This window comes from Pangasianodon hypophthalmus, chromosome 23, assembly GCF_027358585.1.
Source record: "Pangasianodon hypophthalmus isolate fPanHyp1 chromosome 23, fPanHyp1.pri, whole genome shotgun sequence".
In the NCBI taxonomy this organism is placed as follows: Eukaryota; Metazoa; Chordata; class Actinopteri; order Siluriformes; family Pangasiidae; genus Pangasianodon; species Pangasianodon hypophthalmus.
In genome coordinates this window covers 4,733,982-4,758,445 of record NC_069732.1, presented here as the reverse complement: position 1 = coordinate 4,758,445, position 24,464 = coordinate 4,733,982, and the positions used below count along the sequence as shown (strand labels likewise).

Below are 24,464 nucleotides of genomic sequence, written 5' to 3'. Positions count from 1 at the left end.
ATACTGATGAGGTTTATAAAGAGGTTTTTTTTGGCAGGGATTGAGTTCAAAGAACAACTGTATTATTCAAGAAATGTAATACTGTTAATTTTAAATCAAGAAATGCCCATTCATGGAATTATCCAATCAGCCAATCACATGGCAGCAGCACGATGCATAAAATCATGCAGATACAGGTCAAGAGCTTCAGTTCATGTTCACACCACACATCAGAATGAGGAAAAAAATGTGATCTCAGTGACTAGCTCCTGCCAGATGGGCTGGTTTGAGTATTTCAGAAACTGTTGATATCCTGGAAATTTCACACACACACACAAGTCTTTAGAGTTTATACAGAAATGGCTTGTTGTTGAGAAAGGTTTTGCTAATAAGGTCAGAGGAGAATGGTCAGACTGGTTCGGGCTGACAGGAAGGTTACGGTAACTCAAATAACACCACATCTCAGCATGCACAACACACCAAACCTTGAGGTGGATGGGCTACAACAGCAGATAACCCCATCAGGTTAAAACTGCTGTGGTAGAAGAGGAATAAAACACTTTGTTAAGTAACTCGGCTTCATCACACCACCCTGTCATTGATTATTTTCTCCTACCTTAATTATATGGACTTATTTATCAGTCATGGATTTATATAGAAATACATAAAATATATAATACAGTATATGTATATAGAAAAACTATAATACTTAATGTCAAATTTCATGATTTTATGTGGTAAATCAGACAATACAAGCAAACTGAACCATCCAAGATTTGAATAAAGCAGTTTATTTAGGTTTTAACAAAAACAAAGAAAAAAAAAACTACCCAAGTAAATAACTAACTTCTGTGATAACATTAAAGAAAGATAAAGAAAAGTGCACCAGTTTAGAATCAACAAAAATCATCATCGCTGCCTAGACTGCAAAAGAAAAAGAAAAGAAAGAAAAGCAAGAACAGCAGGACGTCACCATCACGTTAATATACAGCGTTTTCTAGCTTTCACCCAACAGCTGGAGAAGCTATAGAGATGAACTGCACTTTTATGCAAAAAAAAAAAAAGAGAGAGAGAGAGAGACAGAGAGAGAGAAAGAAAGAGAGAGAGAGGGAGTCCCTGTTAAAAGTGCAGATGCTTTATCTGAGCATACTGTACGGATAAAATAAGAATAAAACAGGAGTTATCAGAGGCAGTCTATAAGCCACAGAGAGTTTTTTGGGAACTCTGTGTGTGTGTGTGTGTGTGTGTGTGTGTGTGTGTGTGTGTGTGTGTGTGTGTGTAAAGCTTTTCTCTACACCAGTGTCTGTGCTAGCGGGCAGTAAGCTGGCACACCTCTGTAGACCTGCAAGACTTCAAACAGCTCTGTTTCCAATTACAGCATCTTAATAAATGTCATTTTAAATTATTTAAATATCACAAACATATATACAGTGTTCTCCAGAAAAAAAATTTAAAAAAAAAGAAGAAACCTTTTAAAAGGCGGTGAATCATCAGTTTGCTACTCGGGATTAAACAGAAAATCGTACACATGTAATGGGTTTTTGCGAAGTTTCACAAGTGTGGAGGCTTCACTGCTAAGCAGATGGCTGATCCAGCTTCTTCAGATCGTTCAGAAATCCGGTTGGGGTCATGATGTGGGACGAACCTGCAACAACGAAGAAAGAAATCAGAAAATGGTCAGAAAATGTATAAATGAGCTCACAACATACAAACTATTCATACAAAATATTAAACGTTTCTTACAGAATATGTAACTATGTCTATAATACGTTACTACACACTCACACACATTATACTCTAAAGTGTACACCTGAGTGCAAAAGTTTGTACACCCTCACTTCAAAATGAGCCATTTAATGAGTTTAGTTTTACTATTATCATTACTATTTATTATTATTACCTCTACATATTATTGATTTGAATATGAATATTAAAGATATTAATAGTGAAACAATCAATTATATTTCTTATATTTCTGACTGTGATGACTCTAAATGTTGACTTGTCATTCTCGACAGACATTTTTAAGTCTCCTGCGGTTTGGTTTGGATTTTTTTGTATTTCCTGTCAAGTTTTTTCAATTATTTTTCTCTCACATTTTCAATAATTTGTTTTAGTACATGTCTTGTTTGTTTTCCTGATTCCCCGTAGACTACTAAGTCAGCGGCTTGAGAATCTGAGTTTCAATATATTATGCCTTAAATAAGATTTAAAGTACACATTTTTATTGCTGCTTTTGTTTTTTAGTCATTTTTAGACACCCTAGTGAAAGACATTTTAGAGAATATAAATGGTTTTGAAATAAAGATACATTATACATTACACAACTACACATTAGGCTTAGAATCAGTTGCTGTAACATGTTGGCTGTATGTTGAAACAGTTGTTTAACAGAAAAATATATTAATTGATATGTTTTTTAGGTAAACTGTAAAAGTAGAGGTATATTATTTCTCCCAAAGGGGATGCAAACTTTTGCACCAATCTCCATAATGGATAGAATGCATCTCTATACATTTCAGTTTCATTTGTTAAAAGAATACTCCAGTGGTTTTTTAACCTAATCTACCATACCTGTACTCTGTGTGTGTGTGTGTGTGTGTGTATTATAGAAATGTACAAAAATTTCAACACCTCGTTTGCTCTGAAAATAAAGCAAAACAAAAATGGAGGTCTATAAAGGAAGGGCAGTTGTTGGGGCAGTAAAAAACACCGAAACTGTTGTATGTGGTAAACACACACACACACACACACACACACACACACACACACACACACACACACACACAACAGATGCAGTAAACAGAGATTAAGATAAAATGTCAGGAAGTTATTTAGATTTGAAACGAACAGCACATTAGGCCATCCATCAACCCACCAATCAGGACCTCCCATTTGCCGTCAGTGGCGCGGGTGACTTCGTAAGCCGAGCGCATCTCTGAGTGTGTGACTCCTCCGATGATGAAGATGATGAGTCGAGGGCCGCTGCGGTACTCCGTCGCAGCCTTGTTCTTGTGCCAGTGTCCAAACCGCGCACTGCTGAGGTTCAGTGTAACACCACAGAGAGAACATTATCACCACAATCATCTGATTTACTGCATAAAATATTTATCAAGTTCAACATTTTAGACCACAGTGCTGCTGAATTCTCGACTCTCACTGCTCAGAAGGTGTTGATTAATTTTCTACAGCAGCAGTTCTGATGGTAGTTCTGTGCGCTCATTTTGATAGGTTATCGTTTCTATAGTAACAACAGGCAAAAGGACGGACTCTCCACACAATCTAAACTTTATGGAAGGAGTCTCCAGTGTCAGTGATTTGTAATTAATAGTAAGTTTTCAGGACAGAGGAGATACTTTCTAGTTTCTCTGTAACATGACAAGCTGTGCTTCTGTCTTATTAACTTCAAGAGAGAGAAAAACAAAAGGCTGGTGAGGGAGCGACTGTTAGAGATGTAATGTACGTGAGAACAGGAACTAACTTACTATCTTATGTTCAAGAACATTAAATGTAACTATAAATGGATAAAAAGTATAATGCGTCACTTTTTAATTAATTAATTTTTTTTCCTTTGGCAATTTGCTGGTATAAGAGGAATATAAGAGGAATAAAACACTTTAGGATTCAGTGTTTTGGGAAAATAATCAACTGTATGGTGGTAAAAGGAACTCCACTTCATCACACCACCCCATCAATGATTATTTTCCTGAAACCGCCTGCCCCTATGGTTATATTTTTTACCTAACACATGCTGGCGACAAGGAGGAGAGATTTTAAACTGTTCACGAGTGATTTAAAAAAAATACACTTGATTGTACACCCTCAAAATGATACCCAGTGAATATAAAAAGTCTACACATCCCTGTTAAAACTGCAGGTTTTTGTGATGTAAAAAATAAAAAATAAAAATTCAAGTGAAAAACAAACAAACATTTTAGGGGGGAAAAGAAAAGGAAGACATTTTATATCCAGTGTGTATGGTATGTGTAGCTGAAAATAGGACCAATGAGAGCGCTTTAATGCATTGTGATGCATTTCTGTGCAATCATTTTATGCAAAAATAAAATTCTCTGGCTATATGCAAACATTAAAGACCCACTAAACAGATCTAAATGTAATTTCAAAGCAAGCAAAGTCTAACATTAGTTCAGAAACACTTTCGATTCTGAAAGAAAAGAAAAGGCAGAATAAGGCAAAATATTGTGAACAACAGACATAAAGCTGCGTGTGAAATAAGCTGTGTGTAATTCACACTGTTCGTACCTCACTACAGTCTGCGTGGTGGCGATGGGTGCAGGATCCGAGAGGAACGGCCACTGCTTCCTGTCCAGCTTGTCCTCAATGATGTTCTGGGAAAGAAAATAAAAGGGGGGGAAGGAAAAAAATTGATTTTGGATTTGATTCATGTCTCAGACACGTTCGTGATACGATCTTACAACCTTACGAGACTTCCTCCCACCCATACAGAGCGTTTCTCATACCTCCATGACGTCTTTGAGGATGGGGGTCCAGCGGGAGAGCTGGTACGTGTCTCCGGTCCGTTCTTTCCTCTCTGGCAGAGATTTCCCAGCATTAGCACCCTGTAAAGCACAACAGGAAGTTTATATCACATGACTCTAACACCACGGCGAGTAAGGAGAGCGGGCGTGGCTGGACAGATGAAGAAACTCACTCCGGTGATGATGGGGCAGCCGAGGTGCTGCAGGTTGGTGATGATGTTGCTGTTCTCCTGCACGTTAGCATGCTGGATGAGCTTTGTGAGGTTCTCTTCAGCAATGCCTGTGGGGGGTTAAAAGAGCGTTAGTTATTACATATTACACCACAGCGCTGACGAATTCTCGATTCTGATTGGTCAGGAGGTGATGATTGATTTTCTATAAGAGCAGCTCTGACAATCACACAGCTTCAAGTCAGGGGTTTATATCAATGCTCTCGTTTTAATACGTCATCGTTTCTATAGTAACAGTTAATTCACAGGGACTTGTATCTTACGCTCCACATGAGATAAAACTAGTGATGTGGTATAAGAGGAATAAAACACTTTGGGACATGCTGGTGTAGGAAAATAATCAACTTCACAAGGTAAAAGTAACTACGCTTCATATCGAGCCATCTCACACCACGCCACTGTTGATTGTTTTCCTATAACAGCAAGTGTTTAATTCCTTACGTTGAACATTTTCCAGTTCACGCTTAGTACGCAAGTACTATTTATTAATGAAACTGATACATTTACCTGTTGGAGAAATCATTATATGAAATTATAATCCATCCCAATGTCCTGACGCACTCCTTTTCCTTTGGTTTTTTTTTTGTGACTGTTTACATCATGTACTTCATTAAAATGGTAACAGGGAGTGTTAAAGGAGCCATTTGTAATATTACAACCCTCCGTTGTCTGTCTTATTGCAGAAGAATTAAAACAGTGACAAACCATCTGCTTCTCTCCAACTGACTCTATGCCTTCTCTCAAAACTATGTTTGCCTTGTGATTTTCTGCACAAAGCTGAGAGGGCCTGGATCGAGTTCATTTCAGGGCCAGAAAAATGCAAACAGTAGCCTGAAATGAAGAAACTAGCAAGATCTATAGTATGGCAAACAATCTTTCTAAGTTATCACTGAAATAATAATAATAATAATAATATTGTCTAGAAGCCCTTTTAAGAACTGCATACTGCACCTTTAATTGTTATAGTTGCCTGACGATTAATGCTTCATATTTATAGTAAGTATAGAGGTGTATTGTGGTCTACTGTTTTTTTTCAGCAAGAAAACAAAAAAAAAAAAAAAAACCAAAAACAAACAAAAAAAAAAGCTTTTAAAAAAAATATACCAAAACACAATGACATGATGTTGTTCAAGTAATCTAATCTGACAGATTAATATTAGATTATCATAAATAATGAGGCAAAAACTCTTTTAAAGCACAAATACACCTGCCTTCACTCATACCCTAACTACAGAGCTCTCAATAAACTAAACTGTGTGTTTGTGTGCACGTGTGTGTGCACGTGAGAAACAGTAAGCAGTGTCTTTGGCACTTTAACACATCGGCGAAGCCACAGGAAGCCGTACCCTTTTTCTTGTAGAAGATGTACAGTAGAATGATGCGTATTTTGTCATAGGGCTGAATCTCTGCGTTCAGCAGCACGGGAACGATGTTCTTCATGGCGTCTTTAAGTGGCTCGCCCTCTGCGTTGGAGCCCATGGCCAGATCCTGCATGGGGAAAAATAAATAAATAAATAAATCACACATCAGGAGTTGTATGTACAGTACATATAAAAGACCTGCTCAGTGGGGGGAAAAAAAACAAAAATTGAAAAGATAAAAAGGGCTGTCCACAAAAATCTGTCAAAACCACAGTAAGGTTTAAACAGTGCCGTTATATCCTGTTTATAACACTCACTGACACTAACACTTACATTATTTTTGTTTCAAACACTACTTTTGTTCAGGGCCCAGTAGCCAAAATCAGTAGCAAGACAGCTAACATTAGGCTAATTATTATACTGTATGATTAAATTCAGTAGCATGGGTGCTAGCACGTTATCTATCCATAAGGCTAACTATTATATTGTGAAAAACATGGTCATGGTTGCTAGCAAGTGACCAACAGTAGGCTAATTAATATATTGTGTACCTAACATAAATCTAATTATTATATCCTGTTAACCAGTACCTAAGACTTAGCTAATAATAAGGCTAACTATTATTATTTTACGCAATTAAACCAGCTTACACTTCGCTAGCATGTTAGCTAAACAGAAATCCAATTATTATATCCTTTAAACCAGTAGCCAGGTCATTAAGTTAGCTAATAATAAGGCTAACTGTTATATCATGAAAACCATGAGTCACAGTTGCTAGCAAGTGATTAACGGTAGGCTAACTATTATTTTATGCAATTAAACCAACTTACAGTTCACTAGCATGTTAGCTAAACATAAATCTAATTATTATATTGTAGCTAAAGTCACTAGCAAGTTAGCCAACATTAGGCATTCATATTGTGTTTAAAAAAAAAAACCCTGTGGCTAGCAAGTTGGCTAACTATTATATTGTGTAAACAAGTAGAAAGAATAGTGGGTAACAACCTAGACAGCATTAGGTTTATGTGGAAACCAGTAGTCACAAGCAAGGTTGCTAAACAAAAAGCTAACAATTATACACTGTAGTGATCAAACTATTTTTCAAATCTCTGTAACTAATCTTTGCCAAAAATAAACTCAGTAGATCTGCTTTGGTTGTGAAGGGGAGTTAAGCGTAAAAGCTCAACAAGCTAATCTGGCAAAAAAATGAAGAAGTCTAGCTTTTAAATGGAACAAAACAAAATCTAAAAGAAAAAAAAGGAAGCGTTCTCAGAGCTGCAGAGATCAGCGGCCAGGACGAGCTGTAATTAGGAAGCGTTGAGTAAGCAGGTGTGAAGAAACCATCGCTAACCTGCTCCACCTCACACAGTTTATCCAGAGAGGCTTTGAATTTCTTCATGCAGGCGTCAGCCAGGTTCAGATGAGTGGAGTACTGCAGGACAAACACACTCATTAACACATGCTTGAGACCACGGAGGAAAACAGAGCAATGCGATACACAGCACTGACCAGACTCAGCTCTTTCTGGTACTGTGGCATCTTCTTCAGCATCTGAGACAGATCTTTGAGGTTGGCCTGAAAAAAAAAACAAAAAAAAAAAAACAGACATCAGATGAACCAAGTAGCTGTCCAGCCTCTGAATCCTACTTTAATACAGCGCTACTCCATGGCATGAGAACGTGAACATCATTCAATCCCAATGCCGGATAGGGGTGTAGTCTTCAGACTTCCACACCATATGATACGATTCTTAATGCAACAATTCAATATCTCATGATATCACTGAATCTGCTACGGTACGATTCAATTCATATGGTAACAATTTGATATTTAACGATACCACTGAATCTGCTATGGTACGATTCGATTCATGCGGTAATGATTCGATATTTGATAGTACATATCTGCTACGATATGATTCGATTCAATTCATAAAATGATGGCTCTATGATTTCCAAACATGACCTACATTAAGCATATTTAAAATGAAGCAACATGGTTTTAAGTCCTTCTTCCAGTTTCATAAATGAATTAATGTTACAAATGGACAGATTTCAGATGTTATACGTCACACGGTGCGTTTTAACATGCAGCCCGAACAAAAAAACGCCATACCTTATCTGTGTTCATCCTCTTACTTTCACAAAATGTACGTAGCAGCTCGGTCACTTTCCTGAAAACAGATGAGGGTTTTGTTTTAGCACAGAAACCGGATAATCAGTAGTTTCAGTAGTGTGAACTGTGATGAAGGAGTGTGTGTGTGTGTGCGTGCGTGCGTGTGTGAGTGAGTCAGAGAGCGAGAGAGAGCGATGCTCTTACTTGGTGACATCAGCGATATGCATGTGTCTGAGCTGCACCCACAGCTCATCATCCTCGTCTAGAAGAACCTCCTTCATCTTGTTTTCCCCGAGCCCCGTCGTTTCGTACCTGCAACCGAACAGAGGAAGAAGATACAGAGGTTACGAGCGCTACCCTTCGTGTCTTCATGAAGAGATTAGATCACGTCTAAAGGAATGCTGGAAAAACTTTGCCACGATTGAGCAATGCAGCATTAACCTTTTCACACATGAAGCATGAAGCTCCTTTTAGGTCCAAATCTCCTCACACCATTACAGTAATTTATCATAAATTTATCATAACCTGATTTCGGTTGTTCTCTGGACTGTTCTCACAGCATGTCTCTGGTATAGATTTCTACACAAAAATCCCAAATTTAATACAAAATATTTTTACACCAGACTCCAGTGAACACCTTAGTTTCATAGTTACCATAATATTTAAACATAAACTTAGATTAAAAATGAATTTAGGTGATAATTCCTAGTAAACATGTCTGCTGTGTATTTTAAAAGGAAATCTGCTTTTTCAGAGTAGAACATCGCTCACCTGTAGATGTCCTGATCAATGTCCAGCATGTCGTAGACCATAGCCTGAAAGGTGAGCTCATGCAGGATGGGAGAGATGGGGTCATAGCCACGGTCCACAATCAGCAGCTGGGAGCGCGCTTTATCCGTTCCCTGCGTCAAACACACAGTAAAACCAACACGCCAAACGTCATTCAGATTCCCATCAGCCTACGTGCTAGCTGAACTGAAACAATGAACACCGGGACACATCTGTATTGAGACCACAGCGCCATTAAATAAACGATTCTGATTGGTCAGGAGCAGCTCTGATAATAGTGTCTGCTGTAATTTGAATCACAGGTTTACATTCATGTCTCTTTCTCTTTCTAATATGTTACCGTTTCTATAGTAACAACTCATTCAGAGGGAACTGTATGGCAGACACGCAACATAATCAAGGCTAATAATAAACTGATTAAAATGTGAAGATTTCTGTAAGGAGATGTTAGGGAAGGAGTCTCCAGTGTCAGTGCTTAGTAAGTTTGCCTGCATGGGAAAGTCTTCAGGACAGATAACAGTAATAACAGGAACTCATTTGTCTCCTGGACATTCCACAACATTAAATGAAACTATAAATGGATAAAAAGCATGACTAATCATGTAATCATTGGCAAACGGCTGTGGTATAAGAGGAATAAAACACTTCAAGATGTGCTGTTACTGGAAAATAATCAACTTCTTGGTGGTAACAGTAACTCTGGCTCATCACACCACCCCGCTGTTGATTAGTTTCTCAAGTGTTTTATCCTTTAACTATCACAGTTATAACAAAGATGCATACTAGCGAAAAACTGAGAATAATATTAAAGCATGTAATGCATGCAGCTAAAAAATGAAGTTTGTTACGAACTTTCAAAAAAACTTATTAATTTAACTTAACAAACATATTAAAAGTAAAGATGATGAAAAGGGTCAAATACACACTGGGAAAGACAGCGAGAGAATAAAGGAGCAAAAGCAAGCACCACACGTTCAGATACGCACCTTTAGCTTGGGAAAATATCAGCTGAGAAGAAGAATGCAAAGAAACAAGAAAAGAAGAAAGAGCACAATATAAGATAGCATAAAAAGATCAGAACAGGAGAAAATAAAGGCAGAGTGAAGTTCAGCAATGCTCCAGGTACTACATTTGATAAGAAACACTAATGTGGCTTTTGGTAAATAAAAGCTCAATTTGCCAATTGACATTAACTCAAATAATGTCACTGGAAGCCATACCGGATCAGACAGTGATCATCCATCAATCAAACATTGCAATCAAGCATCTGCTCAGTCTGACTCCTATACAGACCGTCTCAGTGTCTCACCTCTCCCATGCTCGGGTTGTCCGCTTTATGTGCATTCAAGCGATCCAGCACCATCTCAGCCAGCGCAAAATTCTCCTTTGGACCCCTGAGAAAAGACGAGACCCGAGATGGTTCACACACAGAGAGGAGGCTTTAAGTTTGGCAGAACAAATTTCACTGAGTACTATATGACTTTATATGACTATATGAATATTTCTATCTCAGATGGTTAAAAAAAAATGCATCAACATTTTAATTAAATATAACAAAAAGGAAGAATGTGTCCTGAAAGTGATTTTTCTCCATTTTTCTCATCCCGATTGGGACTTGGCCAATTCCTATATATACACCCACTACTCTACACTGTACCCTATGTAGTGAGCATATATAATGAATGGAAATTAAACTGTATACATAGACAGATTAATAAATTAAATACAGAAATGAAAAAAAGATAAATTAGTGACAAGATGTGACTGAGATTAAATAAATACAAATAATCCAAAGGATTACACTGCATAATAAATACACGTTTGCCTTTTTATCCTCAAACTGGGGGCTGAAAAATGGAGCTGTATCTCTATTAAGTCATTTTTAATTTGTCAAATTATTAAATCTACAGGGCTGCAGTGATTCACTATCCACATAAATGGCCTTGAATGGCCTTAAAAAGATTTTTTGTGGGTTTTTATTGCAACCCATTAATATAATCGATACAAACACATGTTTACGATTAACATTTGTTCTGTCCAGTGCAGCATGACATTATGTTCTAACTACTAAAATAAAGTTATTCAAACACAGTTTGTAAGAAACTTTCCAGCTGCACAAGAAGCTGGAGTGAAACGGGAATGGTGCAGGTACGTACTGGCGGTAACGGATGGCCGGATATTCCTTCAGAGTGTCGCACAGCGTTGCAATCTGCTCAGCCACGGCCTCCATCATTTTGGTCTGCTCGTCCAGGTTCGTCCTAGTGGGACTGTAGAAAGAGTGCAGTGAACTGGCATCATCCAGAGAAAACACCTACAAGAAGAAGAAGAAGCAAACACACACACATACACACACAGGAATTGTTTGGTGTCTGAAAGAGGAGTGTGTGATACAACAAAAATATCATAGCATGATACCTGAAGACACTTTTACAGTATATGATATGGATCATGATGTATAGTTTTGCTATATGATATGGATCATGATGTATAGTTTTGCTATATGATATGGATCATGATGTATAATCTGCCAGCAACATAGCAGTGTTGTATTTTAAAAAATTGTAAATAATTTATTTGCCCTATAAAACAGGAAAATATCGACATAAAATTATAACATTTTAAAATTTTAACGATTCAGCATAAAGATCTAACATATAAACAGCTATGTTCAATCAGAGGTCATAAAAATATATATACAGTGATGAAAAATACCGAATCCTGACAATGTCACAGCCCTCCATAGCCAGGAGTCCTAGAGAACAAAACTGGCTGTGGTGTCTGGGTGGGAGGAGCATACTCCTTCTCTCCTGTCAATCACAGCAACACTAGCCAATCATGTGCATGTGTGAGATCATGTATGTGGAAGAGGGTGGAGTGCTCCTTTCCTCAGAGTGTGTTACGCTGTAGTGTGATGCAGCGTGAGCAGCAGTTTGGCCGGCTTCACGTGTCTTGGAGGAAGTATGTGTTAGCCTTCACCCTCCCCAGCTGGGGTAAAAATCTGTCTCAAAAAATACTGACATCCCCAATATCTCAGAAAAGTGTACTGTGAGGTAATATATCACAATATCGCCATTATAATCAGTTCTAATCTCCAGTCTCTAAACTTCAGAACAGTGAGAGTGTGTGTCTAAAATGCTCTTAAATAAAGGAAGAGAAATCACACACCTGGGATTCGTACGGTAAGAAAGCTACGTTAATTTCCTTCAGCGTCTTGACGACTTTCGAGACTCTCGATCTCCCAATTTCAGCAAAAAGTCCGTCTGGACAAGCTGAAGGTCAGGACAACAGACAGGTGAGACTCAGACACTCAGCTAACAATAAGAAATACACAAGATTTCAATAATCTGTTTATTAAATAAGGAATAAAACACTATGGGGTGTGCTGTTACAGGAAAATAACAAACGATAAACAATGTGGTGTGATGAAGTGGAGTTACCGTTACCACCATGAGGATGATTATTTTCCTGTAACAGCATGCCCTGAAGTGGTGTATTTCTCTTAAAACACAGCAACTTGCCAACACTTACAATTATTAATGCATTGACAGATTGACATTTTTATCTGTTTGTTGTAACATTTAATGCTGTGGAACATCTGCAAAACAAGTTGCTATCACTAATGAAAAACTTGTTGATTGTTTAAAATAAATAAATAAATAAATAAATAAATAAAATTGCTGACACTGGAGACTCCTTCCATATCACCATATCAACGGCTAGGCGTTTTTCTGTGTTAAATAACAACACGTTTATTATTAATCTTGGATTATGAGGAGCATTCCTGTGAACGAGCTGTAACTACTGCCAGATCTCCTGTTATAGAAAATCAATCAACACCTTCTGACCGATCAGAAAGGAGAATTTAGCAGCGCTGTGACAGAAGAAAAGGAAAAGTAGACGTGTGTGTAGTCTTACTGTCTGTGAAGAAGATATGCGCAGCCTTGTACGTGAAAGCCGAGTCTTTGAAGTCGCTGATCAGAGCCTGAACTGACTGCATGGAGAAAAGAAAACTGTGACTGGATAATAATAAAGAGGACATGAAAAGCTTCCAGGTAATTAAATTAGTAATGTGTATGAATGAAGAGTGCGTGCCTTTGGCACAGGAGAGATGAGGTAGATGGCCTCCAGACTAGAGATCGGCTCTCTCCGCTTGGTAATGTCCTCCACGACTGAAAGAAACAAAAACAAGATGACACGGGTTTAGACAGCACTAGAACTCAAAACCTGTCCTGCTCATCTTCAAAAACGTGCCGTCCTGCACACGCTGCTGTTAGAAGAGCGGGGAAACACTACAACATGCAGGGAAAAGATAGAACAGGAAAAGTGATAGAAACCCTGAAATAAAATTACTTTAATCACATTTTAGCTCTACAAAATAAAGAGCTTATCTTTTGGATTATTCCAGAACCAAGTGAGATTTACAGCTCCACTCAGAGTGATTTATTATTACAAAAATATGATAAAGTGAAAATCAAAATCTTATGAGAAAACCTTATGAGAATATTAAAAAAAAAAACAACGGAAAATGATTACATGCATTTCTATACTTTCAAACTTCAGACTCCTTCTAGAAACAAATGCTTAAAGGAACAATTAATAAATTAGTAAAACTGTCTAAAAATAGGTTTAATAATCTTATACTGATTTACTGTAATACTGGAATAATAATGAGCAATACAATGTAAATGTATACATGTGTATAAAAAGGTTTTCAAAGCAAAAAGGAACATTCATAAAAATCTAATTTATTTGATGTTTATTCTTTTTTAAATTGAAGTTAGACTAATGTGAAATACAGGACTGAGTGACATGGCTATATAACTATTTTTATTATTATTTTTTAAATAACAATTATAAACCCTGGAAGAAAATTTGATAGGTTTCTGCTGTTGTCAATCTTTTAAACTGAAAATAGTAAAATATTAAAAATTTTAATAGAATTAAAAAAAAAAAACATTCCCAGTGTTTATTTTTGTAGGCACTACATAAAAAGGATTAAATTACTTAATTAATTTTTTTTATAGTTTTTATATATTTTTATACGCAACATTGTATTTTTCTTGTATTGTTTAGAAAACCTATATCGTGACGCATATGGTGTATCATAGAAACGTCTTGATTTTATTGTATCGTTTTATTGTATCATCCACACCTGGTGTACCATTATTCTGAATTAAATTTTTCTGCATTTCTTCTCTGATACGTATTTTTAAAAACAAACAAAAAACAAACAAACAAAACAACAAGAACAACAACAACAACAACAATTGAAATTATAGTGTAATAATTATACATATTAGGGGTGTAAGGTTAGAGAGGATATGATATATTTTCAATAGAGAAGTTTAAAAAAAAAAACAAAAAAAAAAAAACAAGTATACATGTCATAGGTTACGATATATTAGAAATATATTCATAGTTCTCTGTGAAATAAAAAAAAAAGGAAAATAGATAGATAGATAGATAGATAGATAGATAGATAGACAGATAGATAGATAGATAGATAGACAGAGTGGTGCAGTAGAGGTTTGAGGAGGAGGCTGTAAAGATGATTTCTGAGACGGGTTTTTAAAAGGACAGCTCTGTGCTTCTGTTAGAGCGGAGTTTCTCAGCCTGAAGAACCCTCACTGGGTTCTCCGTGTTCTCACACGTCTGATCTAATCAACACACTGCACTTGGATTGTGGATGTGCAGAGCAGAGGGACACCAGGACCCAGAAACCACCAGCTGGAGGAGTGTAGGATCATCATGAGAACTTTACTCACTGGTAACACCTTCAGCCATGATGTCGGACATCTTGCAGCACGAGGACAGAATCCGCATGCTCATGTGATCAACAATAAGCACCTGGGAAAAAAAAAAAAAAAAGATTTGGACTGTTAGTGACTGCAGAACATGACCCAAACTACGGCTAGTTTTAAACTCGGTTAACGTTACCTTCCACTCCCCATCTTTCTTCACACTCTTCAGGACTCCGTTGAGGATTTCTTGAAAAATAATAATAATAAAAATAAATAAATAATAATAGGGACACAAATTACAAACAGAACATTAATGCAGTTTCATTTCCTGTTACAGGCTGCAACATTTATGAGCAATGACAGGAAAGTGTGTAAGGAAGTGATGTAAAGATTAAAGATGAAGACTATTTACGAGAAGTAGAGATGGACAACACACGAACATGTCACAATGTCATGAGGAACTCTTCTCGTTAAAAAATGATGGATCATGATGATATTCAGTTTTAACAGAGCTGGAACATTATGATGCTATTTCTTTTACTCGACATACACAAAAGCAGATTTCAAACAGGAAACAGAACTTTTAACATCCTGTCTGTGAAATAAAGTGATATAAAAGTCTTATATTTAAAAAAAAAGTTAAATCTCAAACCTTAAAGAGTTTGCTCTTCTAGGGGAAGTCTTAGAATTTCCAACAGGATTTCCCTTTAGGAAGCTAAGAACTCTTAAATATCCAAAGAACCTCTGAGGAACCTTTCTTTTTTTTTAAGAAACTATATAAAAATATGGTAATATGATGTATATAATAAATATAAATAAACCTATTAAAAAGGTGAGTATGAATCTAATTTGTCATTTTGTTATATGTCCTAATGAGAAAATGATTTTTTGCTGGAACTTAGAGCACATTATTAGTGATTTTTTGTAAAATATTATTTTTTTTTATTTGGTTATAAAAAAAACAAATCTTATCCGTAGCTAAATTTATTAATATTTTATATAGTTGTGATTTTTCAGTGATAATGCTTTTTAAGTTATTTTCCCACTCTCACGTCTTGTCCACATCAGTGGTCTGTTACATTTTTACTATAAATGACAGTTATATTAAAACATTTATATTTACATGCAATTTTGGGGAAATTGCATTTTTTAAATAACATGTAAGAAAGAAGTTTTTGCTTCTTATCCACACATTAGGTGTAAAGTACCGATGGATCAAATTAACACCATTTACAGACTTAACAAGCAAAAAACACTGAACTCGAGTAACTGGCTACGTAAAAGAGGTCATCTCTAAAACTCCATTAAAATAAATAAATAAAAGAAAACCATTACACTCCAAACTGTAATAAAAAAATCCAAATCCAAAATATTCCAGCTCTGCAAAAAGCTGATTAAAAAAATGTTAATATAGGATACAAATCCTAACATGGCCTCTCGCAGCGCTCAGCTATTTTGGATTTTATTTCATTTGTAGTGTGAATTTTTTGCCGATGTTTTTGATAAGACACATTATTATTATTATTATTATTATTATATGACAAATTATTTCCAGCACATTATTATAATATTTATTTTTTTTTATTATTTGTTTGTTTGTTTGTTTGCTTGTTTATTCATTCATTCATTCGTTCATTCATTCATTCATTCATTCATTCATATTTTTGACAGACACTGAAACAACCCAACATTAACCAAGGCTAAAGAAATATTTATTACAGTTGTGTGTGTGTTTCTTTCTTTTTTCTTTTTTTTTTTTAGCAATAATGCTTTTTTTTTAAAACGTATTTTATTCCTTTGAGGTCTTGTCCACATTATCACATTACTATTAACTTCTTAATATAATTTACACTTTTTTGTGAATGTTTATGTAATTTGGCATCTAATTCTGTGCAATAAAATTCTTATTTTTTTTATTATTTGTAGGAAAGGGTTTAAAATGGCCTAACAGGTTAGTTTGACAATACAGTGGGTGTGAAAAGCAGCGAGTGAGGTATTTTACAAACAATACCAGCTATGTGGTAAGAGCAGGTGTGTGTAAGAAAAGAGCGGATGGGTCTGATCATCATCAGCTGCTCTGTGAGGGTTTATGAGTTTGACACTGATAAGAACTCAGTCGTAACTAAAGCTAAGAGTCAGAAGCTTTGAGTGGGAGATACGACTAAAATATCACGGCACAGAAACAGAAATATCACCAACTAAAATATCCTTAATCACAAACTGCCAGCAAAACCGCAGAGCTGCATTTAAACACAACCTTTTTATACTTTACAAAATAAAATGATTTGCTTTTTATTATTCGCCTACAAATATTTATTTATTTGTATTTTTTAATATTTCCATTTTATATTGAAATATTTATTTAAGTAGTAAATAAATAAGTACATTTAACACCAAAAAAGGAGAACAGTGTGTGTGTGTGTGTGTGTATGTATATATATATATATATATATATATATATATATATATATATATATATATATACACACACACACAGGCTGATAAATGCATAAATGCTTAAATGAGCAGGTGTACAGGTGTTCCTAATAAAGTGGACGGTAAGTGTATATATAAAAGCTTTTTTTTTTTTTTTTTTTTTTGAAGTGCGACTTAAAACTGTCTTCTGCAGACTTTGGAGAGGGTGTGAATATTTCTAACACAATAAGAGCTGAATGTAAGAGAGCAGGTGTGTGTGAGGAAGGAGAGGGTGGAGCTGATGATGGTGGAGAAAGGTTAAAGCTCATCATTAGTCTGTCTAATTAAACATCAGATCACAACACTCTTTATGAGCTCAGTGTGAGTGTGTGTGTGTGTGTGTGTGTGTGGACTCAGCCCATATGTAAGGTGGAGGCTGATCACCTGACCTCACCTGTCAGCAAATAAAACACTTTATAAACTTTACACATCACACACAGTCAGGTAAACAAAGTGGATATAAAAAAGTTTCAACACAAGTCTGTTCTGCCCTTTTTTTTTTTTGGGGAAAGAAGAAGAAGAAGAAGAAGAAGAAGCAGCCTCTTTACTGAGTCACAGCTTCCTAAAACCTACGCGGAAGTTCTTCCACTCCTGCTCTGCTTGGTATTTTCTAAAATGACGCAAACTGTCGCCTTCACTTCACTTCATTATTCTCTTTAAACAAACTGACAAACTAACCAAGCTCAAATAAACAACTCCTCACCTATCAGACATGCGCAAAACTCAACTTTCTAAACGGTTAATTTCAGAATAAACATCCACTTACTCTCTCCCACCACCGCTTTGAGTCCACTCGGAGCCATTTTGACACTTCCGTGTTGTCAAATTTCCAGATCGGCGTGAAGGAAGCGACACTAAAAGTCCAGCTGTGACTTCCGGTTAATATACATGTGTTACAAAATAAAAGCCTGTATATCCGGTCAGTAAAATTAGCTGATAATATAACTGAGGTCTGAGTTTGTTGGACTAAAGTGATCTTAACTTTGAAAAATCCGCTGTTTTTATTATTATTATTATTAGTAGTAGTAGTAGTAGTAGTAGTTTGTTTCATTAAAGTATGTCAATTTTTAATTTTTTTTAAATTATTAATCGAGATATTGCTTTAGAGACTTTTAGTCAAAGTCAAAGTCAAAGTCAACTTTATTGTCAATTCTGCTATATGTACAGGGCACACAGAGGAGTGAAATTTCGTTTCCCCCAGACTCATGGTGTGAGAAACCAACATAACAAGACAAGTAATAGAAAAAGTAAAATAAAATACAATAAAATAAAATAAAATAAAATAACAAAATAAAATAAAATAAAATAAAATACAATTTTATTATTAGTAGTAGAGTTTTATTATTAGCAGTAGTAGTATTGTTTCATTAAAGTATGTCAATTTTATTCATTTTTTATTATTAATCAAGATCTTGCTTTAGAGATTTATTATTATTATTACTATCATTATTATTATTATTATTATTATTATTATTAATGGTGCTGTGGTAAACAGTAATAATCTGAATATCATCAGAATAAAGTTAATGAACATACTGTAGTATCTCCAGATACCCCAGGATGTGCGTACTCTATCTGAGAAACAGTGATCTAGTAACACGTCTATATGTCAGTGCACTAGCATACACTGACTACACACTTTCTAATTTTATTTATTTTTTGTCCTTTTTAGCTACCATAGTCCACTGTAGCACAAAAAAAACAGCCTTAATATCCAGGATCTTATGGTTATCAATCCTTTATGCGTCTCCACATTCTTTGAATTTAAATTCACTTCAGATATTTATACATAGTCGGGAAACTGCATTGGAGCTTGGTTCATTCTGCACAGTCACATACAAACCTGTATAAATACATTTCCATTTTATTTGTACAGCAGTCTTAAGAATAGAAATTCTCATAAAGCAGCTTTATAGAATTGTGGATGTAGGTTAAATCTCTAATGAACAAAACCGAGGTGAGTGTGGCAATGATGATGACACGAAGAGAAAACCTGGAGAGGATCCAGACTCGAAAGGGAACTCATCCTCTTCTCCATGACCGCGGATAGAGTGATTATAAATCATTACACTGTACAAGTACAGAAGAGTAAAGACAAAAAGTACTGAGTGTGTTGAAAAGATGAGCAGACTGTGAATCCTGGGATGAGCACAGGAGAGTCTTTATGATTACAGCAGCAGCTCTTAGCTACAAATCTACAAACTCCAGGTCAGATATTCTCTGAAGCTTTTATCCAATTCATTATACAGTAAGTGAACACACATGAATGAAAATGAACATGGTGCAAAGATGTTAAGAAGGAAAAAAATCAATGTATTTTTTATTTTAAAAAATAAATAACCCATTACCCAGCAAACAGGACAGAGTCTTAAAATGCTGAATGTTCTGATGTTCAAACCTCAGAATTTGCACTGATTCAATATTATGAATGCACTTATATTTACAAAACTGTACATTTCCTCTGTCTTTTCACAAAATACACTCCATGTACATGCCTCAGCACGTTTAACCCTCGACACAGTCTGTCTCTCTCTCTCACTCTCTCTCTCTGGAGCATCGCTTTGGTCTTTAGATCAGCGAAACTGAGACGTTCGGTCCTTCTCTCGTGATCAGTCTTCGGTCTCCATGGCCAACTGTTTCAGCATCTTCTGCTCTTTCCTGATTCTCATGCGCTCCTTAAACTCCTCGAGCTCTTTCCTCTAAATTGCAAAAAAAAAAAAAAAAAAAAAGTACAGTCAAGGATTTTGGCACAAGTTAAATGAAACTCAAACCTCTGTTTTACTGTTAAACAACAAACAAACGAACAAAAAAGATTAAACTTTTTTTTTATCATCACTCACTCACACACACACACCACATATAACCCATAGACTGTACTTTTTCTTCACTTCTTAATCTTATTATTTGTTCTCTGTTCAGGTTTTATTCCTTGTCCATATAAAAGCTTTGTCAATACACTGTACAATCTGCCAGGCCAATAAAGCTCATTTGAACTGAATTGAATTGAGAGAGACAGAGAGAGAGAGAGAGAGAGAGAGAGAGAGAGAGAGAGAGAGAGCTTTTTAGTAATATAAATAAAAACCATGAACAAAAAGCCCTGTACAACAAAATATCAAAGACTACCAGAACCCTTTGGAGTCTCCAGTTACACTAACTGGATTATCAGACAAAATATTGACCCTAAAATCCCAGAAAGCATGCGGTATTGATGGCATCCTAAACGAAATCATCAAATACACAGACTACAAATTTAAATTGGCCATTCGCAAACTTTTTAATATCATCCTCAGTGCTGGTGTTTTTCCCAACATCTGGAACCAGGGCCTCATTACCCCAATTTCTAAAAGTGGAGACAAATTTGACCCAAATAACTACTGTGGTAATGTCCTGAGTAAATGCCAAACTGGCTTCCAAACAAAATATCACACATCAGACCATATATTCACTCTACAAACCCTAACTGACAACCAAATCAACCAAAACAACAGTAGAGCCTTCTTTTACTTCAGTTGATTCAGTGTGGCATCAGAGGAAAAACTAATGACGTCATCAAATCAATGTACACGAGCAACACATTTGCAGTTAAAATTGGTGACAAACACACAGATTTCCTCCCTCACAGTCGTGGAGTGAGGCAGGGCTGTAGCTCGAGTCCCACGCTATTCAATAGGGCCTTTTGCACCGCTTTAGTTCCAGAACTAAGTTTACAGTACTAAAGTACTCTGCGATTTTGCGCGAACTATTTCCCAGTACCGTTTAAAGGGTTGCATTCGCACCGACAGTGGGCACTAGGAAGTGACGTAAGCCAGTTGTGCGCGGCGTTCAACAACAGAAACAAAGAAGAAAAACGTAAACAACAGCCCCTCAGCCAGCTGGTCTCAGAGCTGACTTTACAATCCATAACATGTCCAGCCAAAGCCCAGAATAAAACCTCAGACAGGCCAAATCAAATTATTAAAACACAAAGAGAAAAATATCTAAAACACTGGACGGAAGCAACAGCTCAACAAAGTCAACTAGAATGTTATCTGTCCCTAAACAGAGAATATAAACTGGCAGAATACCTGAGCGCAATGTCTGACCCGAGACTACGAAAAGTCCTGATCATGTACAGACTCTGTGATCACGACCTTGTCATAGAGCCGGGCAGACACGGACAGCGACACGGACACGGACAGGGACACGGACAGGGACACGGACAGGGACACGGACAGGGACAAAGATACGGACACAGATACGGACACAGATACGGACACAGATACGGACACAGATACGGACACACACAGACCTGGCTACCAAGAGAAGGCCGGCTGTGCCCCAACTGCACACAACATGAAGTGGAAACACAACTGCGCTGTTTAACAACATGCCCTAATTATACACAAATTAGGGAAACATTTCTTCCCCACTTCACAACCCATGAAAAGTCTTCAGTCTGATGCCAAACAAGAACAAACTCCCAGATCTGCTAGAAGAACCTCAGCAAGCTCAGACCTGCTGCCAAGTGTGTGAAATCCTGTCAGTGAAACAGGAAAACCAACCACACAATAACACCAACACTGCAAACAGCACAACATGCTCCCAATCATTTGGACAATAAAACAAATCATTGTGGGTTTTTTCCTTCGTATTACTATTATTTTATCAAACTTTTTTTTTTTTTTACATTGTGTGTAAATGTGTATATCTGTAATTTAATGTTAAAGCCTTTTACCAGTAAAGCTACTTGAATCTGAATCTGACAGAGAGAGAGTGAGATAGACAGACAGTGAGAGAGATAGAAAGACAGAGAGAGAGTGAGAGAGAGAGGGAGAGGGAGAGAGAGACAGACAGACAAACAGAGAGACAGAGACACAGAGAGAGAGAGAGATAGACAGACAGTGAGAGAGATAGAAAGACAGAGAGAGAGTGAGAGAGAGAGGGAGAGGGAGAGAGAGACAGACAGACAAACAGAGAGACAGACACACAAACAGACAGACGGAGAGAGAGACAGAGAGACACAGAGAGAGAGAGAGAGTGAGATAGACAGACAGTGAGATAGATAGAAAGACAGAGAGAGAGTGAGAGAGAGAGGGAGAGGGACAGAGAGACAGACAGACAAACAGAGAGACAGACACACAAACAGACAGACGGAGAGAGAGACAGAGAGAGAGAGAGAGAGAGAGAGAGACAGACACAGAGAGACACAGACACAGACTGAGAGAGAGAGAGAGAGAGAGAGAGGCACACAGACAGAGAGAGAGAGAGAAAGAGAGAGACACAGACAGAGAGAAAGAGAGAAAGAGAGAGACACAGACAGACACAGACAGAGAAAGAGAGAGAGAGAGAGAGAGAGACAGACACAGACACGGGGGGTGACTCCTCCTGTGACAGCACCTTTAACACAACTTATCAGTGCTTAACCCTTGTTAATAAATGATTTAAACACTCAGTGGACACTTTATTAGGTACAGTATCTATGTTTTTGTTAGTTTGATCAGATCTAACTAAACAACTGTGTAATGAAAACATAAAGACATTACAGACTGAAACACTTACCTGCATTTTCTCATCTGGTGGAAAAATCTCTCTCTGAGGAAAAAAAGAAATGATGTGACTCCAACTGCAACAGCATGTCACATACTATTTATTACTACTTCATTTAATACTCACCTTTCTCTTCACAATGTACTCCTCGAAGTATTCTGCCTGGTTGGAAATCCAAAACATGGCCACCGGAAAGGACAGATACACCATCATCTGTACGGAGCACAGCCAGGTGAACACTCAGCATACTACTGTACTAAACAGTGCGCCAAAGCAGTACGCTAGCCATCATAAACACAGTGCTGTCCTGTACTACTCTTATAGTTCTCCATACTATTTAGTACTCTAGTGTGCAGTTTGGAACGTAGCTAAGTAATGTTGCTAAGTAACACGGGCTCGTGCCCCGCTGTAATGCACTAGCGGCGATGTTTGCTAGTTAACACGACTAGCTTTACGGTAATATAAGACAAAGTCTTAATATATCTCTATATTTCTTTTAGAATTCTTCAAGAGTTAAATGTATTTATGTAGCAAATTCAAGTCTCACCCGAAATATTTCTATTTTCACTCCCATGTTTTCTCACCGCTGAGGGTCACCTAAGCACTCAACATTTACAACTTCCGGGTTGTTTCCCGTTTTTGTTTTGGGTTGGGTTTTGTTTCAAATTAAAAGCTCGACTATTCAACTGTTCAATTATTTAAAGCATTTTTAAAATTTGTAATAAATATAACACAGACTATGATTAATTTAAATGTTTGTGAATGGACGTGTTTGTGTTTATTTTGTTCAAAACTGACACATATTGGCATGTTTTCAGGAGGAAAATTCGAGAAACAGGATTTGTTTTTTGCTTATTCCTACAAGTCCCGCCTCCTGTCCTGGGATTGGCTAAGATTTACTCTTACGTAGAATCTCTCCAATGGGAAGACTGCGTATGAGCGCGAGAGTGACGTAATGACCAATCCGAGGGCAGAGACTGGAATCTCTCTTACAAAACATCATGGCGGATTCAGTGTCATGTCAGAGCAGAGTTAATGATGCAATCATGATGTTAAATGGTAAATTAGGGATGAAATGAATGAAAATTAGGCGACGATGCTCTTTTTAATGAAAAGGTTTGGGCTATTAAACTCTCCAGGCTCTCTATTTTCGTTTTTCTTGCAGAATATATCTGTTTCAGGTTTGGAAATAACTGCCAAATTATAAACTTTCCAAACTTGGGCAAGAAATTTCTAGAAAATGTGTAAGTGATGAAATCTGGGGTTTTCCTCACTCCCATGGGGATTGTGAGGCAATTAGTATTAAAATATTGCTCAGATTTTCATGCATCAGATTGTGATTAACATAACTGTGCTGATATTATTTTTAAAGGAAGTCTGATCAGATGATCAGATAATCCTGAGCTTCTAGAAAGAGCACTAGACAGATTAGATTAGATTAGCAATTAAACTGAAATGCTGTAAATGTAAAGACAGACAGTGAATCATCTCCATGGCACTCCAGATTAGCACTTTTTTTTTTTTTTTTTCCAATCAAGCAATATTTTTTAGGGTTTTTTTTTTCTCAACATTGTCCCATGTCTCAGTCTTTTGTACTTTTGTTTTTTTGCACCATCATGAATGAGGGAAGTGGACAGAATAAACCATCAGAGATTTTCACCCAAACCTCAGTCATGGCACCATGACACAGCTGATTTGCCTTCACAGATATTCACTATAACTTTTAGCTGGTCTTTGGTGTCAGTGAAG

General features: G+C 36.7%; 2 protein-coding genes across 3 annotated transcripts; both read right to left on the bottom strand.

The window, feature by feature from the left end:
* Positions 1 to 750: 750 nt before the first annotated feature.
* On the bottom strand, positions 751 to 18,078 carry stxbp2 (syntaxin binding protein 2). 2 transcript variants are annotated; one of them, XM_026946033.3, is made up of 19 exons: positions 17,956 to 18,078; positions 14,911 to 14,960; positions 14,739 to 14,820; positions 13,066 to 13,142; positions 12,889 to 12,964; positions 12,139 to 12,242; positions 11,130 to 11,284; positions 10,283 to 10,367; positions 8,956 to 9,086; positions 8,389 to 8,496; positions 8,185 to 8,242; positions 7,579 to 7,644; positions 7,421 to 7,501; positions 6,055 to 6,196; positions 4,652 to 4,758; positions 4,461 to 4,559; positions 4,243 to 4,328; positions 2,858 to 3,015; positions 751 to 1,624 (listed from the first exon to the last, which is right to left on the bottom strand). In XM_026946033.3, the coding sequence occupies exons 1-19, from the start codon at positions 17,990 to 17,992 to the stop codon at positions 1,554 to 1,556; spliced, it is 1,773 nt and encodes a 590-aa protein (XP_026801834.2). In that variant the 5' UTR covers positions 17,993 to 18,078; the 3' UTR covers positions 751 to 1,553. The 2 variants fall into 2 exon arrangements, with proteins under 2 accessions (XP_026801834.2, XP_026801833.2); XM_026946032.3 differs by having other exon boundaries at positions 2,858 to 3,018; positions 17,956 to 18,070.
* Positions 18,079 to 18,311: 233 nt separating this feature from the next.
* LOC113546199 (protein PET100 homolog, mitochondrial) lies at positions 18,312 to 23,405 on the bottom strand. The gene is made up of 4 exons (XM_026945962.3): positions 23,263 to 23,405; positions 22,842 to 22,928; positions 22,728 to 22,760; positions 18,312 to 19,888 (listed from the first exon to the last, which is right to left on the bottom strand). Exons 1-4 carry the CDS (start codon positions 23,287 to 23,289, stop codon positions 19,799 to 19,801), a joined length of 237 nt encoding a protein of 78 aa, XP_026801763.2. The 5' UTR covers positions 23,290 to 23,405; the 3' UTR covers positions 18,312 to 19,798.
* Between the last annotated feature and the right edge of the window lie 1,059 nt (positions 23,406 to 24,464).

Coding starts and splice junctions, on each gene's coding strand:
- stxbp2 (XM_026946032.3), bottom strand. CDS start 17,992: ATGGCTCCGAGTGGACTCAAAGCGGTGGTGGGAGAGA. Junction 12,965..13,065: donor TCATCTCTCCTGTGCCAAAG/GCACGCACTCTT, acceptor TTCTCCATGCAG/TCAGTTCAGGCTCTGATCAG. Junction 10,368..11,129: donor CCGGCCATCCGTTACCGCCA/GTACGTACCTGC, acceptor GTCTTTTCTCAG/GGGTCCAAAGGAGAATTTTG.
- LOC113546199 (XM_026945962.3), bottom strand. CDS start 23,289: ATGGGAGTGAAAATAGAAATATTTCGG. Junction 22,761..22,841: donor AGTACATTGTGAAGAGAAAG/GTGAGTATTAAA, acceptor TTTTTTCCTCAG/AGAGAGATTTTTCCACCAGA. Junction 19,889..22,727: donor CACCAGATGAGAAAATGCAG/GTAAGTGTTTCA, acceptor TTTGCAATTTAG/AGGAAAGAGCTCGAGGAGTT.